Source organism: Nipponia nippon, unplaced genomic scaffold, assembly GCF_047370975.1.
Source record: "Nipponia nippon isolate SJK-2023a ecotype South Korea unplaced genomic scaffold, ASM4737097v1 scaffold_2, whole genome shotgun sequence".
NCBI classification, from domain to species: Eukaryota; Metazoa; Chordata; class Aves; order Pelecaniformes; family Threskiornithidae; genus Nipponia; species Nipponia nippon.
Window position 1 is genome coordinate 646,210 of NW_028262336.1, and position 18,886 is coordinate 665,095.

The 18,886-nt window shown below is 44.6% G+C and overlaps 1 protein-coding gene across 1 annotated transcript in view; it reads left to right on the forward strand.

The window, feature by feature from the left end:
- CLCN1 (chloride voltage-gated channel 1) overlaps window positions 1-18,886 on the forward strand; it is a 77,575-nt gene that overhangs the window by 24,245 nt on the left and 34,444 nt on the right. Inside the window, exons 4-9 of the mRNA XM_087755999.1 lie at window positions 12,071-12,224; window positions 12,728-12,859; window positions 14,508-14,636; window positions 14,739-14,872; window positions 15,239-15,316; window positions 16,085-16,163. Coding sequence (XP_087612125.1) covers window positions 12,071-12,224; window positions 12,728-12,859; window positions 14,508-14,636; window positions 14,739-14,872; window positions 15,239-15,316; window positions 16,085-16,163 — 706 coding nt within the window. The remainder of the gene's footprint in view (window positions 1-12,070; window positions 12,225-12,727; window positions 12,860-14,507; window positions 14,637-14,738; window positions 14,873-15,238; window positions 15,317-16,084; window positions 16,164-18,886) is intronic.

The window sequence follows — 18,886 nt, forward strand, 5'->3', positions numbered from 1 at the left end:
TTTTTTTTTCCATTCTGCTTCTCCTCTGGTAACATCATCATCTCCCTACTTGAGTTATCAAAAGCTGATGATTCTCAAAATCTGCGCTGTTTCTGGCAATTCTGCTCTATTCGGTCTAGTATTAGTCGGTACCTGTCCACTTGAATATCATCATATTATCTTGCTATTTCTCTATGATGAAAGCCCTTAAACTTTCTGGACTTTTTATTTCTACTTTTTACTGTGAACTCAACCCTTCTTTCAAGTGTTCTCTGAGAGTTCTCTGTCATCATCTCTCCATATTCAGCCTTGTTTGCAATGTACTCCTGCACAGCTTACATTTCTGTCTTTTCCTACTGTTCAAGCCTTAGTCTGTGGTCTATTTCTTTCTTTCACTAGAAAAGCTGTTTCTCCCAGTCTCCCTCCCTCTTCCTAACCCTTTTCACAGCATTCTTTCTCTTCCAAAGCTCCAATTGCCTCCTGTAGCTCTTTGAAACCTCCATGGGTATCTTGTCTAATAAAATGTTCCATTCAAGCACCTTGTTCTCATCTACAAGACGTTGCCTTATCTTTTGTCTACTGAAGTCTTTTTCCTGCCTTTTCACTCTTTTTTGCTCCATCTGAAGCTATTGTTTGAGGCAAGGTACACTTGCTGTGACTTCTTACTGTCCTGTATCTCATCCCCTAATGTCCTTCTGTGCGTTCTTTGTCTCTTATTGCCTCTGTGTTTATCTTTTAGAGCCTCTGTTACTGTTAAGCAGTCCTTTTGTCACCTTTCTCATCTTCCTCCTTCAAAAGTCCCTTTTTCCCTTTCACCTTTACAGTTTCTTTTGTCTCATAGCCTGTCTTTTGTATTACCTCCTTCACAGCCTTGTGGACCTCTTGGACTGAGTTCTTATAAGCACGGAATATTATTTTTTCTTTATTCTTGAATGACTGCTTTTCTGTTCTGTATGCATGGTTCTGCGTAACAATAACTCTGCCTCCACAAATTCCACTCCTCTCAGTCTGGGGTGGTAGAGGGCTCTGCATCACCATCTGCTATAATGTCTGTGTATGCAGTATTTGTGGCAGCTGAAAAATAGACTTTACGTTTCATTCCAGAAGAGGCTGCAGTCTGGTAGTGGGCCATAAGGTTTGTATACAGTGAAGTCATGAAGTGGTCTAGATCTTTTAGGGTGAATCTGCTAGAGAAACAAACAAACAAAAAAAGCCTCTAGTATAAGCAGAAGGCTCAGAAGTCAGTATGATGTCTGATAATTGTGTGGGCAGGGCACAGGGAACAACATTAAGCTTGTCACTGTTGATTAATAGCACTGTGATTTCAGGTGATAAATCTCCTGGGACAGGACGATGAGAGAAGTGTGAGTCTTCAATCATCCTTCCCCCCATACTATCTGAGCTTCCACTATAAAGGCAGTAGGATGGGAAGGCTAGGAATTATATTCTGCATCCTGAAAAGCATTCAGGACAAAAAAATAAAGGCAGAGAAAGGGAGACCTGAGAGAAAACTGGGAAGAGGAGGGAGAAAGACAGATGGCTGACTGGAGAAGACACCCATCTTGGGTGAGAGTTCTTCTAACTTCTATTCCTTTCTTTTTCCTCACCTAAGACCCTAATTTGGGCTGTCGCTGTAGTTTCATCTGTCATGAGGATGTCCTGCTTGAAGGAAATACCACAGAAACACACTTTGGAGTCCCTCTGGGGCCTGTAATATGCACAGAAAAAACTGGCATATGAGCAGGTTGTATGGCTTTCCTATTGTGTGCTGTGGGGCAGTCTAGAAACTTTCATGAGCCCTTTCAAAAGGCTTAGGTGCACCTGAGGAGTCAAGCCATACGTACAGGTCATCTGTGTTTGTGTCTAGTGCAAGATGGTTATTACATCTTCCTCTTTTTTGACATCTTCCTCCACTTCTGTGCCAGTCTCCTGAGTCTGTTGGTAACCTTTCAAGCTACAGCAGTACTACATTGCTGTGTCTTGGTAGAATGGCAGAGCTAGGCCTTGGTAGTAGAAAGCAGGACAGATGAGCAGTAAAGAAAATATGGAAAGAAGAATTATGGCAAGAAATTCCAGGAAAAGTGATAGGGGAGATTAGACAGCAATTGCTGGGCAGCAGCAGTGCAGAAAGGCAGATCTTTTCAGGGTGTGCTCAGTAGTCTGTACTTTTGGGACTCAGCTGATCTGAAAACATGGACAAGACAGTGGGTAGAGCTGGAACAATACCTTTCATTATGTCAGCTGTGCCAGCTGGAAAAAGTGGACAAGCTATTGGGTCTACGAGTTCTTTGAGTCTGAAATAGAAGCAGCAGTTCTCAAAGCAAATACAAGTTGAGGGTAGCTGCTTTGAATTTAACTAGACTAGACTAGTGTCAGTGAGGCTGTGACAAAAGATTATTGGTACCTCGTGGACTAGAGAGGATGTTAATAGTGTCCAGAGAGCTGACAAAGTGCTTTCCTCCTAGGGGAAAGAGGGAGAGGGGTGATTTATAAGCTGTGGAGCATGATAAGATTAGTGTTGAGGACACAGGAAATAATGTGACGCAAACCCAGTATCTCTACAGATGGCATATATTTTGTCATGCGCTGGAATGGTGAATTTCAGTTCTCAGTCTTTTCCTCGGTAGACAGTATCTGGGTACAGAGATCAGAGGTAGAGAGATTGTTTGATGAGAAGTGCTCTCCCACTGGGAATTAGATAAATGCTAGGGCCTTAGCTGCAGATGTCCTTGGAGCTAGGTCCTTAGGGTGTACACGTGTGCCACTGTGTGCATAATGGTTGTTCAGTTCCATCTGTATAGTTATTAGTCTATCATTTGGGGCACTGGATGAGGTGTTATTACATTGTGGAAAGTAAGAGTGAGGGTGCAGGGGTTTTGTGAGTTGTCTTCCTCATGAGGATAGTGAAGGTTTCTTGTTCGAGTAGCATCTAGAGCCATTTGGTGAATGTTGGTCTTGGGATACTTCATGCTTTGATTGATGAGGTGAGTGAGGCTGGGGCCACTTTGGAGGCTGAGAGGGACAGTTCTTGGAAAATACCTTTCAGGGTAGGATCATCTTATTTTAGGCTATAATTATATAATGGGTTTCCATGGAAATTTCACAACAGTATCATACAAGACAGAGAGAAGAGTTTGATTAGCTGGCAGTAGGGGGTTCCTTTTTATTCTGAAGCAATTTCTGATGTGTTATTCTTGTGCCTCCTGAAAAACAAGACCTGGAAGAGTGCACCTTTGGGTAAAGGTTCCCATTAGTTTTCTCCGGTGGCTGTGATGAATGTTCTCCTCCAGTAAATGTAATAGTAACTGAAGGTCTGGTGCTGTATTACAACTTTGAGGTTTGTTAGGGCTTACTGTGGTTGGTCTTTAGGTTTTCTGTATATGATGTACGCTTATACTTTAAATACTTTTTAATATATTTTATACACTATACAGTATATGCTATGCACCATTTTTTATGTAAGCTGCAGCGACGTTGGTCTTTGAAAAGCATCTCAGTAGGTTGGGAGCAATTAATGCCTTTAAGATGGAAATCTATGAGGCTATCCAATTGTTCTTCTCTGTATGGTCACTTCTCATGTATGACATGGTCACTTAAAAATGCTTCTTTAAGGTGGTTCATTACAAGTTTTGCCCTGCTGATGGGCCACAGTCTTCCTCCAGGGGACATTACTTATTGACAGTAAGTCAATAGTGCTGGTGAGAATGAAACAGATGAGCCTATATGTTTTGAGGCAGCACTGATCTTGCTTTTTTAAATATTTAGAGCTTGCCTGGCATGCCGCCAGGTGTCGACTGTACAGACTAACAATATCCATATGGATATCATTGCTAATGGATATCGATATGGATTTTGTTAGCAGAAACACTGGAGGAGGTGCGGAGGTGGTTTATGGAGGAAATCAAGTGTGTCTTCCTCTTGGAGATTTTCTCTGTACCCTGCTCTGGAGGATCATGCAGACTGAGGAAAAGCAAAATGAGCCTCCAGGAGAAATGTATTACAGGGGTCTGCAAAATGAAATAATGAGACTACTGTTCTGGACCAAAAAGAAGGGTGTTTTGCCTCTCTCTCCCCCCACCGCCATCCTACCTGCATATCTCTTATCCTGCAGTGTGAGAAGCTTGGAAAGCATTATTCTGGAGAGGTGATAGTACGCAAGAGGAGGAAGGAGTTAATAGCAGCTCTTTAGTGACTATGTTCGAGGCATGTGGGGTCTTCTTGTACACAATGTCTAGGAACTTGAACTCACTGCTTTTCATTGATTAATAGCCATCAAAAGACATATGGTTACAGGCAGCACACTGACAGCACTGGGAGGTGTCTCTAAGACCATGCTGCTGGAACATGCTTCTCATTCCTGTCACGGGCTGGTAGCTCACTGCCGTTGGCTGAGCTCATTGCTTTTTTGCCTGGCTGAGAAACAAGTGGTAGAGTGGAGAGGAAAAGCTGTTGAATGCTCTAGCCTGTGGAAAAGTGAGCAGCAAGAATAAATTTCTGCATATAGCCATAACTGAATACCCACAGAGAAGTTTGGTGACATTCTTCAAAAGTCTAAAGTGTTCCCCATAAGGGCACATGGAAAAGCTGAGATTAAGCTGTAATGCACAGCAGTTTACAGGGATGCCTGATTTCTCCCTTAGGGCTTGCTGCTTCTGTTCTGGACCATGGACTTAGGAAAACTGTCTTGGGACAGTGAGCAGTGAGTGTGCACCCATCTTGTTCTGTCTCCGCATAGTTGCTGGCATCTTTATGACTGTCACTCAGTCTTTTGGACACCTGGTATCTGGAGAGAGAAGGAGGAAGCCCACTGAGTTTTGCTCTCATTGCAAACATAGCTTGGTCAGGATGGAGAGGTGTAAAAGAAGAGATCTCCTGGATAACCATTTCTGCTTCCTCCTGTCTGCTTTCTGTCTCTGTACGTCTAGCTCTGTCTGTCTTATCGTCTTCTTTCCTCCTCCCCCACCTCCCCCTTCCCTCTCCTTCAGGAGTTCCCCTCTTGCTCACACCTGATATTCAATCCCAGCCGAGTTAGTGCCTTTTGCTGAGATCAGACACGGCACTGGGGAATCATGTGGCAGAGGAAGGTTGCTATAAATATAGTTAAACCCTGCAATCACTGCCTTTGCGCAGGAAGGGGAGAAAGTGAGAGAGACACAAGGAGGAGGAGGAGGAGGGACAGAGAGAAAGTGAGTGCAGGAACAGGACAAGTCAGGGTGGTCTGAGGAGAGAAAGAAAAGAAGGAGGGAGCAGAAGAAAGTGTGGAGGCCATGCTCTCGGCCAGAACATGAGGTGGTTCTAGGTAAGGCCCAGAGCGGCAGCTCCGTTACAACTGAGCGTGAGGAAGAGTAGAGGCACGGAGAGCTCAGAGACCATGACGCAGGAACCCAGCTCGAAGTCAGCTTTGTGGGGGGGCACACCGCAATACAACTATGTCTGCTTTGAGAAATGCACCCGTTACGGGATACCTTTGGAGGCAGGACGCGAGGCCGGGGGGACAGGGGACGACCTGCACTACCTGGAGAACTCCCTCAGCTACCCACAGGTAGGGCTGGACAACTGGGACATTTGTGGCAGCACAGGTCTCCCTGGGATCACATAGGCTCTTGGGGCCCCCAGAATGGTGCTGTAGAGCACACATCCCTCTCCATTCCCAACCCTACCAACTCTCCCCTTCCCTTGTTGACTCCCAGGTCAGGCATTCACTTTCATGGTGGTACTTATATCCAGGAGCGCTATAAGCATTTTGAGTCAGAGGTCATTTTCGCCTGCCATGGACACAAAGAGAGTTAGAATGGGCAAGCTGGGATGGGGAAAATCAATGAAGCCATTAATGTATGTGTGACAGTGAAGAGAAACTGCAGATGCCTTCAGCTGCATAGTGATATTAAGTAGAACAGAAGAGTGAATAAAAACAAAGAGACCAGTGATATATATAGATGGGTATCTATCTGCACAGTATAGACAAAGTCATGCGGAGCTCTGTTCTGACTTCTCTGACCAAAAAGCAATTCATGGTCATAGACCCATACATGGATACTGGTGGTTTTGGTAGCTCTTAGGGGAGTTGTAAGTGAGGGATTTTCTAACCCTTAAACTGACCTGACTCTTGCTCTGGTTCGTACAAGCAGCGGTGCAGAAAGATATCTGGGACACATATGTACTCTGGTTATGGCTTCTTGTTCCATTACCCTCTGTATCTCCTCTACCTCTCCTTTTGGGACAGCCTCCTGCAGAGGGGAGGTTTTGCAGCGGAGTCCTGGTGTCTTATTTCCTACCACTCTGCTCAGACTAAGCCGACATAAGAGGGCTTTAAAGCAACAAAGGATCCAGTCAAATGATGAGGGAGTGAGCGTGTGAATATGAAATTCATACAGAGCGGACGGTTCTCCTTACATGAATACAAATCCCCTTACATGAATACTTTGGTGAATGATCGGGGGATGAGGGAGGGGATGCACTCATCATCTCCTGAAGACTTTTGTGATTTACTGATAGGGAAAAAGCCACATTTGCCACCAAGAAAATCTCTTCCAGTAGATAAGCATCCCAGTGAGGATTATATGTGCCACACTGCAAAAGATTAGAGAATCAGTTCCATGGCCATATTCAGGAATTTCTCTTCCAAAACTGCCTAAAACATATGAGAGTTTGCAAATGTCTCCTGCACTAAACTCTTCCAAAACCACTCCCTGGCTGATTTGGAAGCAACAGCCCAAACGGGAAGGTGTCTGGACAGAGGTCTGACTGGAGCAGTTTATGCTTTATTTACACTAATGTAAGGCAATGGTTCGGCTGCAACAGCCACGCTAACAGGGTGAGCCCGTGGTGGGACGGGATGGAGAGGTGCATGCAGCCAGCTGGAGCTGAGCTCCGCTGGGATTCAGCCTTCGAATCGCCGCTTGCTGCCGAGCGGCCACCCCCATCAGCCATGCCCAAGTCCCTGGCTGGCCCCGGGTGAGTGTCACCGCTTCGCTGGGAGGATGGCACACGCCTGCCCTGTGGGGTGCGAGTGGAGCAAGGCCTAGGGCTGGAGAGCTGAGGTGGGCTAAGGAAAGGCACCTTGTGCTACATGAACCATTAGTGAGTTGGGGGCTGTGGGCTGCAAATCGTTCCTCCAGTAAAGCACATCCATGCACAAAAACATCCCAGTTCACATGTACCCACCCGATACGCTGTTCCACACACAGCTAAAACCACTCTCGCAAGCAGGCGCAGATGACACAGTGAGGCAATACAACCTACCTCCGTGCTCTTGCTACCTGGCACTGGAATGTCTTTCTTCCCAGATCCAGAGATCCTGCTGGTCAGTGCTTGCAGACAGACAACCTCACGCACAGACAAGCAGGCCATCAAATGCCTTCCCATGCATACCTTCAGGCAGTGAAGTCCCCAAGCAAGCATGCATTTGTGAACACAATTTGCAGTCCTAAAAACAGACAGCCATGTTTAAAGATTTACTGAAAAATATGCCCTAGAAATACTTTTACATAAACAATCAAATACACATGGATGCATGTATGTTTATGTATGAAACTTTGTATGCGGACATATTCTGGCAAAACCAGGCTTGCTGTGCATATGTATATTTTGCTAGCCATTCATGCATACGCAGCTAAATATAAATATGCGTGTTAATGTACACATCTCGTACACAGATGCACACATGCTATTAGCATGAAAAACAACCTGCTGCACATGTTTTCATCCATGTCCATGCAGATTTCCATTAAGATTTCTTTCCCCACTGTCATGTGAAAAAGTCGTTGGCAGAGAGAGATTTTGATTCTGTTGTGCCCTTTTCTTTTGCTGCCTGTTGCCTTCTGTTTTATATGTAGGTTGGAAGCCATTTCAGACTGGCTTTGTCATTTGATTGGGTTTACATAGGCTCCAGAGCAGTGGAATCTCAGTATTTGGCCTGGGACCTTTAGATAATTGATAGTTAAAAAACATATAGTAATTAATAGATAATAATAGTAGTAGCAGAATAACAATAGTAATATATACATAATTCTGAACAACTAACAGAGAGTAGATAGATGACAGATGATGTAATAAAATACATTGATTAAAGTATACATTCTCATACATTGTAGGATTTTGTATTGTTTTCTTTCTGCATGAGAAAGCAGCTCCAGCTGGTGAGGTATTTAGAAGCTGTGTTATTCGTGACTGTAGAAAGGGTGTTCATGGCAGAGAGCTCCCTCAGCAGTAGACAGATGGGTGTAGTGGGAGGGATGTGTAATGAGTAATTAGCAATGCAGTAATATAGAATAACAGACTCAGAAAGATGTTGGTGGGAGGGGACCTCTGGAGGTCTCTAGCCCAAGCCCCTGCTCACAGCAGAGCTGACTCCAAAGCTGGGTCAGGTTGTCCAGGGCCTTGTCCAAGCATGTTCTGAACATCTCCAAGACTGAAGATTCCCCAGCCCCTCTGGGCAGCTGTTCCTGTGCTGAACCACCCTGGGGCATGATGGCGACATGTTTTCTTTTTTCACAGACTTTCCTTTCTTGCAGGTTACCCCTTTTTCCTTTCATCCTTCACTGTGTCCCTCCAAAAAGTCTCCCTCTGATGTTTTTCTCCAACCCCCCTCTGCCTTCAGGTGGTGGGACTGCTGTTGGATCTCCCCTTTGCCTTCTGTTCTTCAGGAAGAACTATTATTTTGTTGCTGTCCCCTGCCCCTCACATGTGCCTCATTGACTCTATGTCTAAGCAGTTGAGCCTAGACTTTTTACTGACATTGAAATTTACTTATGAAGTGAGTTTTGGGAGGTTTCACCTTTGAGACCAAATACGGCTACTCTTTTGTGATCCATCAGAAAAAAAAACCTAAGGAAGATATTTCAGGAAGAACAGCATGGCTACAAGGCGGGAGTAAAAGGGATGGGCAGTAGAGCCCAAGGCTGCCTCAAAGGCCGGGAGCAGCAGCTTAAAACCAGTATGCGCTGGCAGTGCTGGAGGAAGAGATTTCAGGACTGGAGTATGCTGTGGAGAACATATTGTTCAGTCCGAATGGCATGGGAAATAGCTTAGGCTTTGGACTGTGAGCAGAGGGCAGTTCTGCGCAGGTGCTGAGCTCTCAGAAAATAGCTCCCAGAAGAGTCCTGAGATTGTGGCGCTGTACATATTTTCCCCTGAAATTCTGTGCAGCTTTTCCTCCGTTACTGAAGCAATGAAACTTCCCCATCTTTTTTGGAAAAACAAACCCTGCTGGTTTACAGTTAAACGTTAATAAAAGCTCCCTCCCCGAAAATGAACTTTACCCTGGTTGTGCTTTCTCCCTGGATGTTTTTTGGGTTTTTTTCTTCCCTCCCTTTAGCGGTATTTATACCTTCAGCTGGTTTTGCATCATTATCATGTTCTCACTCAGCATTTAGCCAAGCTAGGCATGATAGTACCTTTTCTGGCTCAACCCTTTAGGTGGTAATTGGCATCATTTAAAATTCCCTTTGGTTTTTCTGGTGCTCAGAAACCCTGTGTTCCTTGTGTTAGAGAGGGAGCATCAGAAGAAAGAACAGTCTAACTCCTACTGTGTTATATTTTTAGTTTTATATGTCTTCTAATGGAGTGGATATTTCTTGCCTAACCTAATTTTGTTCTAAGGTCATTGTCTGATTTCTGGATTCTTTCTCTGTCCCACAATCTCCTACCATTTTAAGTAGTGCCAGAGTCCTGGAGAAGCAAAGCACGTGCATGAAGCATTCTTTAAGTGAGTTGAGACTAACTTGTTCTCCAGGACAGAACCTTAATTTTATGTCCAGAGACTAACTCCTTTTTTTCCACATCCTGAGTGCCCTATTTTCCACCTAGATAGAAGCAGTGAACTAGGATACCGTATGAGGACTTTTACCATTCATACTAGTATACTGTCATGCTGTTCCATCTGGGCAGATGGAAGATTCTAATGTGAACATCATACCTGGCACAGGTTTGAGTTCGTAGTTTGGATTAAGCTGTATTTGATATAAACCCATCCCTCATGACCATGTAAAGGCAATGAAACATTAGCTGAGGTGATGCGAAGATGCATTTGTCTAAAATCTGCTAGTACTTGGCCTTTCTGTCTGAAATAGACACAGTTAGAGAAAAAAGGAGCAGTCTGCTATTTAGGACTGGATTCTGTATGTGGCAGCTTACCTTGTATATGAAGTCTGTCAAGTCCTTCAGCCTGACGTTTCACTGTCCTCCCTGTATTATGGGGGTCAGAGCACGGCCATTCCTCACTGAAAAGAGTCTGCATTGCTTAATTTGCCTAGAGTGTGTTGATAATCGGTTAATAATTACATATAAGTTTGTCAGCTTCCAATACAGTGATGAATGGAAGAATACTTTCAGATGTTCAGATAGGATCAATTTGTTTAAGAGACAGCAGGTAAGCCACCTTAAGAACAGGATGATTTTAAAAAGCCTAGATGTGTGTTCTGTGAAAAAAGCACTAGGGATTTCTAAGGGAGCTGTTGCATATGGTTCAAGTGTCTCTTGAGGAACATATGCAAATAAATAAACTACTTAGGACCTTCAGTCATATTTGTTATGTGGAAATATGAATTGGCAGAGCACTGAAACAGATGCTCAGAGAAGCTGGGAATTTCCACCCTTGGAGATGTTTAGGAGTTGCCTGGACAAGGTCTTGAGCAGCCTGGTCTGGCTTTGGAGTTTCCATGCTGTAAGCAGAGGCTTGGACTAGAAACCTCCAAAGGTGCCTTCCAGTGTAAATCTTTCTGTGAGTCTCTGAATCTGTTTGATCTCAAATTCTCTTAAAAACAGGTCAGCTGCATTATCCCCGTTGTACAGGTGATGTTTCAGTTCATGGAGATCCTCAGGGAACAGAAGCAACATCTCCTGTGCCACTGCGGAAGGAGGAGACACAAAGCTGTCAAATAGAAATGTCTCTTAAGCTTTACCTCCTTAGCTACCTAAGCTAAGGTAGTGCTTTATATCTCTCATGTCTTGTCATTCTCCAGCTGAAGTATCTGATTTTGCTGATCGAAGCATTGCTCACTCTCCTCATGTCACTCAGAAAATCTTAGAGAAGCAGATGTTGGGCTGGGAAGGACTCAAAGGGTTACATTCTGGCAGGTGGGAAGTGCCAAGATCACAGGCCATGCATCAGGTGGCAACCTGACCTCAAGTAAAGTCAAAGCTGGTTAATTGAAGGGCATGTGATGAGGAGAGGCTTATTCTTTGCTTCTCGAATGCACACTTCCCCACCTGTACTCTGAAAGAGCGAGATAGGATAGCTGCTCTTGAGGGAGTCCAATAAAAAACCAAGGGGGCACAGTCAGGATCCTTCAAGTTCCCTTGAGATCTCGTTGACAAGATGGCACAACTGTCAAGTTAACTACAGATCCATGTGTGAAATGTCGTTGGTAAACGCATGTAGCTACTTGGGAATTGCATATAACCAATTGCATTTCAAGATTTGTATCTGAAGACAAAGACTAGATTAGGTAGTTAAGAAATTCAGAGCAGTTGGAGACATGGGAGTACTTAGCATGATGATTTGGGTAAATAATGCGAGGAGGTGTGGAGTACCCTGGGATATATCTTAGCTGATGCTGCTTCTTTTCCTCCGCAGGCACCATCAGTGGCTGTGTGCCCTGTTGAGCTTTCCTTGGCAGCAGGAGGAACAGATGCAGGACATTCCTGCAGCCTGTTTGATAGTGTAATACCTCTCAAAACCTTCAGAGATGTTTCACAGTGCTGCTGAAGTCTATGAGACAGCCCTGAGAGTGGCAGCCTCGTGTGAACTATTTTGACCTTCTTTTGTACTTCCAGAAAGCCTGCTCACTCTCCTCAGACCAGAGCCGGCTCTTTCTCAGGATATTAGAAATCAATTAATATTCTGTGATCATATCTTGTACCCTCAAAAAGGAGATGAAAAGATTTTTCAGAGGTTGGGAAGAGGGAACCAGAAAGGAAAACGTACAAAAAATGAGCTGCATCTGTCTGAGAGTTTCTGTGTCTCTGTCTCCCTGCTTCGGTACATTCGGGTCTGCACCTCTGACTGTTAGTAGATCTGCCTTTTCATCTTTAATGCTATTTGTGAAGAGGCATTTGCCTTACCTTTTCCTCTTGCTTTCTGCTCCTCTAGCTTTATGGCCAATACACAGACCAGATAACCGACTTTGCAGAGAAGGAAGCAGCAAAACTACTGAATAAGAAGCAGGCCCAAAAGAACAATGAAAGACCCCTGAAACGTGAGAGTCAAGTAGAGATCAAAGAAGAGCACTATTCCAAATGTCAAGGTAGGGACAATTCATCTTTCATGACCCTATGACCAGATATTGCGTAGGCCAGCCAGAGAGACAGAATTTAAGCAAGAAAATTGTGACTGGGGAGAAGCAGAGAAGGAAGGAAAAGGGAGTCACAGTGGATCCAAAAGACTTTTTAATGCCAACTTTCATCATAGAAAGAGCCAAGATCTGTTTGGGAAAAAGACCAGTCCCAAGTTAATGCTTTTTTCCATAACAGCTCTGTGGAACGGGAGGAAAAGGACTTTCTCGTGTCAGAGTTTTGCTGTTAGTGCATGAGATGTTAAATTCCACCCCCCCCCCCTTTTTTTTTTGAAACTGCATCAGATTTTGCAGGACTGTGTAGGAGAGGCATAGGTACCATTCCTTCAACACTAAGCCCATGATGTTTCTAAATAAATCCTTATTGTAGTCAGTTCTCAGCATAGGAGAGGAGAGGCAGACACAGGCTTCATCTACGTTCCCTCAGTTTTTCTGGTTCACTCTTCCCTCCACAGACTGTGCTAGACGCATCCAGAAATACGTTACCAAGAAGCTTGGAGAGGACTGGATTTTCTTGGTTCTGTTGGGTCTGGTCATGGCGTTGGTGAGCTGGGGAATGGATTATGCCAGTGCGAAGAGCCTACAGGGTGGGTCCCATTCAGGTGTTGCAAAAGCACACCTTAAATTGTATGAACGTTTTACAAAGCCCAGTGACCAATGTTCCTCCTCCTTTAACATCAGTGTCCCATCCTCATCCCTCGCTGCCTGGGAAGTTTGAAGTACTTGCAACATAGTAGAGAACAGGTTAAATAGGGAGAGGGTTTTAAAGAGATGGCAGGGAAAAATTTGGAAGTAAGCAGGCAGAAACAGAGGATATGTGTATGAGCCAAAGACAAAGCATTATTTTGACTCCCTTTCCCTCCTGCTCCCTTGAATATGTAGGGGCAAAAAGAAGTGGTACTGTGGTCCTTCCTATTATACTGGTTGCCATCCTCCCCAGGTCTATTGAGCGCATGGGGGGTGGGGAGGGGAAGGGGCTCTTAGATGCTCTGCTGACACTGTTACTGCCTCATTATTGTTCTTTCCAATTTTTTTTATACAGTGCCCTGCAGTTGCCTGCTACATGCCCACATAGTGCTCTCTCCTTTGGCTCTTTTCACAAAGATCTCCTAATCACTGTCTAATATCATAGAATCATAGAATAGTCTGGATTGGAAGAGACCTTTAAAGGTCATCTAGTCCAACCCCCCTGCAATGAGCAGGGACATCTTCCCTGCATTTTTCCTGTCGTCCCTCTCCCCTTTGCCAGCTATAACAATTACAAGATCTTTCAGTCCCCCTGCCCCCATCTCGGTGCACACACGCACACACAACATTGCCCACATCCCGTTAACTGCACTATTCCTTTGTCCTTACCCTCAGTGCCCCGATCCTGACCTGCACACGCACACCAATCCTTTCCTCTCGGTGCTCTTGGCTGCTGCCGTCCACCAGACACCGCAGTTCCTCAAAGCTCCCAATATTCCTTCAGCCCAGTGTTCCTCCCTCTAGAGCTTCCCCATCTACCAGGCGTCTGGCTTACCCTCCCAGTCTCAGAGGGGCCCTGTCCTTCATACTCCCTGCAGCTGAGTTCTTTGGGGTTTTTTTCTTTCCCTCCACCAAGTCTCAGCCTCTTGCTGTGTGGGGAGCCAGCTCAGGCAAAGAAAATGAACTGCACAGGAGCTGCTGTTCAGTTTGGATTCTCGGCAGCTTGTGCTGTTGTACCTGGCTGAGCAATGGTACCACTGCTCTTCTAACAGTTGGCACAGTTCCCTTTATGCTGCTGCTCTAAAAGGCAAATCATAAGCAGAGCTTTTAAGCTAGTTTTTTTAAGAAGGAACAATTTTTCATGTGATTGAGATGGAGGAGAGGGCACTAGCTGTTGGTGGACCACTTTATTGTCCTTCAGGCCCCACATAAAGCCCTCAGGCTGTCAAATGAAAAGACCCTGTACAGTAATTCGTCCTCACAACTGCATGTAACACACCTCTTCTTATACCACATTTGGGCACAGGTATTAATCGTGTCTAAGAACAGAGAGCCACTTCTATCCATTCCTGCAGAATGCCTGTTTTATTTGAGAACTCATACTCAAAATGTAACAAGGCTTGTCTTGGAAAATGAGGACTTTAGGATAGCATTTCTCAGGGAGGTTTAGTATGGGCAGGTTTAGCAAGCATGTGATTCTTTGATGTCTACCAACCTGTTTGGAGCAGCTGTGGTTACTGACAACTTCTTTTGTTTGTCTGTCTACAGCCTACAAGTGGATGTACAGAGAGCTGCACCCGAATGTTCCTATGCAGTATCTGGCGTGGGTCACATACCCACTTGTTCTTATTCTGTTTGCGGCCATTTTCTGCCACCTCGTCTCTCCACAGGCTGTTGGTGAGGGCGGAAGGCATGGCAAGATCTGTTTCTGTCTGTCTCTTTTTCTTATTCCTTTTGCCTGCGGGTTTTGTTCATCCCCTGCTCTGCTGCTGTTTTCAGGGTCTGGGATCCCAGAGCTCAAGACCATTATGAGGGGAGTGGTCCTCAAGGAATATCTCACTCTCAAAGCTTTTGTGGCCAAAGTTGTGGGCCTCACAGCTGGGCTTGGAAGTGGCATGCCTGTAGGGAAAGAGGTAAATATTGCTCTGTTCATGTGCAGTAGTGGCCAGGGTCTGGGAGGTGAGAGGGGTTGTCTGTGGAAGAAGAGTCCATAAATGTTTTCTTTCTTTTGCCACCATTTCTCTTCTCAAAGCTCTGCTCTTCCCAGCAACACTTATCTTCCATTTGCCATTTTCCTTCTACTTTGAAAGGCTTGATATAGAAAATATCAAAGAACTAAAAAGTCAGGTAGTCTTTAAGAGGGGGAAAAAAAAAAAAAAAAGAAGATTGGAGGACTGGCTGAGATGGCCAAAGAGAAATTATGAAATCTGCAATGGCTAAATGGTTGTCAGTAACCAGAGGGTAACCCTCTCTGATTTTCTTCTCCTCTTCTCTTGCAGGGTCCTTTTGTGCATATTGCCAGTATCTGTGCTGCCGTACTCAGCAAGTTCATGTCAATCTTCTGTGGTGTGTATGAGGTAAGGCACATGTCTCTGCATACAGCTCTTCCACAGGTTGAACTCGTAAGACACATAGGATAGTACTGGTAGGCCGCAAAACACAAGGGAAACATATGGACTGAAGTCACCATACTGCTGTAGAGTACTAAAATACAAGCCAAAGAAAACGGTAGTGGGAGGCCAAATATACAGTCAAATAACTGTGCAGGACCACCAATGTTACCAATTACACAGAGGGTGTTTAGGAATATGCATTTGACAAGTTTTCAATCTCATGATGCTGATACCTTTGCACTGTGATCATTGTCTCTATAAAAAAGTAGCTGCAGACAAAGATCAATTTGTCTTGAAGACGAATTTATACAGCATTGCTAATTATAGACACTGACACTGTCTCTAGGCTTTTGCTGTCACAGAACAGCCTCTGCAGGCTGATCACTGTATTGACTAGTTGTATACAAAAATCTATTAACTGCATATCTAGCTAAACGTAGGAAACTGCTTTACATACAGGCTCCTAGCAGAAACTGGCTGTGTAATACAACAAGGGGAGGTGCTGTTCTACCTGAGTAGATCCTGTCTGTGCATAAGGACCAGATGTCACTGCTGAAGACCAGCTGACAGTACTAAAGACTGCACTAAAGTGTGTAGAGCCTGCTATTTGTAATAGCAATGGCTGAATCTGCTGCTGGCTGTTGCTTTGTTTCATTGTTCTGGATCCTAACCCCTTGGCTTTGCTCCCTCTAACCCCAGCATGCCCTTCTCTGGCTGCACTCTCTGTTCCAGAATGTGCATAGGCAGCTCGACCTCCTGGTGGCGGCTTGCGCAGTTGGAGTTGGATGTTGCTTCGGGGCTCCTCTTGGAGGCAAGTGTCTTCCTATATGTGACATCTAATGTACAACTCATTTAGCCTCTTGCTGTGAGATCTCCTGCTCTCAGGCAGGTTCTCCACAGATACCTCTCCGTTCTAGCAACAGGAGTTCGTTCTTTTCTCGTGTAACTGGTGGCAGCGAAAGAAAGGGAAGGTCATAGGAAAAGTGACACCTATTAATGTACTATTAATTATTCAGTCCCTGCTGGCCATGGACATTGTTCAACTTGGAGAGCACCAAGGTCTGGCCATAAAATCAATAAGGATTGAGTAGAGAACAGAAGTTAAAAAAAAAAAACCTTCATGTAAGGAGTAGCAACATCTAAGGGCAGGACATGATGGCAAGTATGACAGAAAGTGATAATGTGAACAGGAAACTACTACACAAATACTTCGTCAGTGGTGTGGAGAACAGAAATATCAGTGTGTAAAGTTTTGGGCTCCCCATATAAGAGAGACGCGAAGGGCCAGTAAGATGGCTGGAGGTTGGAGTAATGGTATATGAGGAGAGGCTGAGGAGGCTGGGGTTGCTCAGCCTAAGGGAGAAAACGCTAAAGGGGGATGGTCTAAGTGATGTCATCAACCATCTCAAGGGGGATTTTGGCAAAGATTGAGTCAGACTCTTTTCAGAGGGGCACAGTGCAAGAGGCAATGGACACAACTTGCAACAGGGGAAATTCTAACGGTGTATAAGGAAAATATGTTCCCCTCCCCCAAGGGTGGTTCAGCACTGGCAGAGATGCCCAGAGGGTCTGGGGAATCTCCACCCTTGGAGATGTTCAGGACTCACCTTGGAATTAGCACAACTCTGAGAAGGGAGTTGGAGGAGACACCACACCTCCAGTGGTCCCTTCCCACTTTTCTATGATCCTGCTGTGGGAAGAAATGTGGAAATTTATCTCTGTCCCCTCACATTTGTACTAGTCTTCTGATTCACAGAATTTCCTTAACCAGCACATGTGCCAGAGGCACATGGTAACTTCTTCCTAAAATAGTGGAAAAGTATTCATAAATCATTTGTCTTAAAATGTTCTCCATTCTTTGTCGTGCCTTCATTTCACTTTCCCCCCATGCACTACCCCAAACCTCTCTTCATGGTTATTGCGCCCAGAAGTTTAAGGAGTTTTTGAAACATGATGTTTTTTCTAAGTTGGCTTTATTTCTTCCATGCACTACTTTCCTGTTAGTCTTCAAACGGACGAGTTAGCTGCCAAATGCAGCACGGTCTTGCATTGACAGTAATAACGATCTTTACTCTGGTTTGCTATTAAATAAAGGAAGGAACATAGTTGTCAGCTACAAATTAGAGGTTCTTCAGTTGATAACCTGAGAAAAGGATCTGCCTGGAAGAAAATCAGGTCCAGCAAGAGAGAGGCTGAGAGCTGTGTGTATGTGGGCAATATAGCAACTTGGAGACAGCCTGAGCAGAAGCCTGAGGCTTCAAGGCAAAACTTGTAAGTCTGCCAAAAACCTTGAGAAAAAGGAGGTTCAGAACCAAGGATTAGACCATAGTCAGGTGGAACCATTGGTAGTGTACAGGAGAACAGAGTATCTCTCTTAATGGTAAAAAAACAATGAAAAAAAAAAATAACAACCAGAAAACCTTCCCTAACACAGTCTACAGTTCTTGTTTCTTTCTCTGTACCTGGAATTAGTATAGTCTTAGAGACTGCAGGACACATTATACATAGTTCATTAGGAGAGGCTAGAGAAGAGAGGAGAAGGCTAAAGGGGGAGTGGCCTAATTGCTGTCTTCTGTAGCTAAAGGAGACGTCAGAGAGACAAAATAGCCAAACTCTTCCCAGAGAACAGTGAAAGGACAAGAGACAACAGTCACAACTTATAACAAGGGAAATTCCTAATATGGTAAGTTTACCACAGATCCATATGTGAAATGTCATTGGTAAACACACGTAGCTACTTGTGAATTGCATATAACCAATTGCATTTCAAGATTTGTATCTGAAGACAAAGACTAGATTAGGTAGTTAGGAAATTTCCTAACAAGGGAAATTCTATCTATGCATTAAAAAGAAATTCTCCCCTTGCCGCAAAGGTGGTTCAGGGTGGCACAAGTGTCAAGAGAGGCTGGGGAATCTCCACCCTTGGAGGTGCTCAGAGCTCACCTGGACAAGATCCTGAGCACCCTGATCTAGTCTTGGAGTTAACCCAGCTGTGAGCAGAGACTTGGAGAAGAAGCCTCCAGAGGTACCTTCCAGACTAAAACTTGCTGTGAGTCTGTGATAACATTGTGGTATGGGAACGAGCTGAAAGTTATCATAGCTTTTGTAGCCCTAGTTGGGTTCCTCTTATGGATTCACACCAGACTGCTGAATGTGATTTCCATTACCTGGGAGTCATGTAATCTGTAGCTGACCTTAGTCCAGGATACAGTTTGCAACTTCAGATCATGTTGCCCATGGTGTATAACTTCTTGGTGTTGTTGCTGGTGAACACCACCCTGTGTATTAATGAGGAGCCCTCAAAATGGATTTGAAAAGCCAGTTTAGTCCATCACAAGTAAAAGGTGCCCGGCCTACTTTTTCTGAGTACACTCTGGTACTCTTTGTTTGTCTGTTAGTTTTGGTCTGTCTGGTTACTCCTGTGCTGCTACACAGCACCAGCACTCTGGCACAGTGCTGGAGATGCCATATGCCACAGGCTGTTCTCAGAGGTTGCTATAGGTCTCTCTAGCTCAAACTGTTCTTCAACACTGT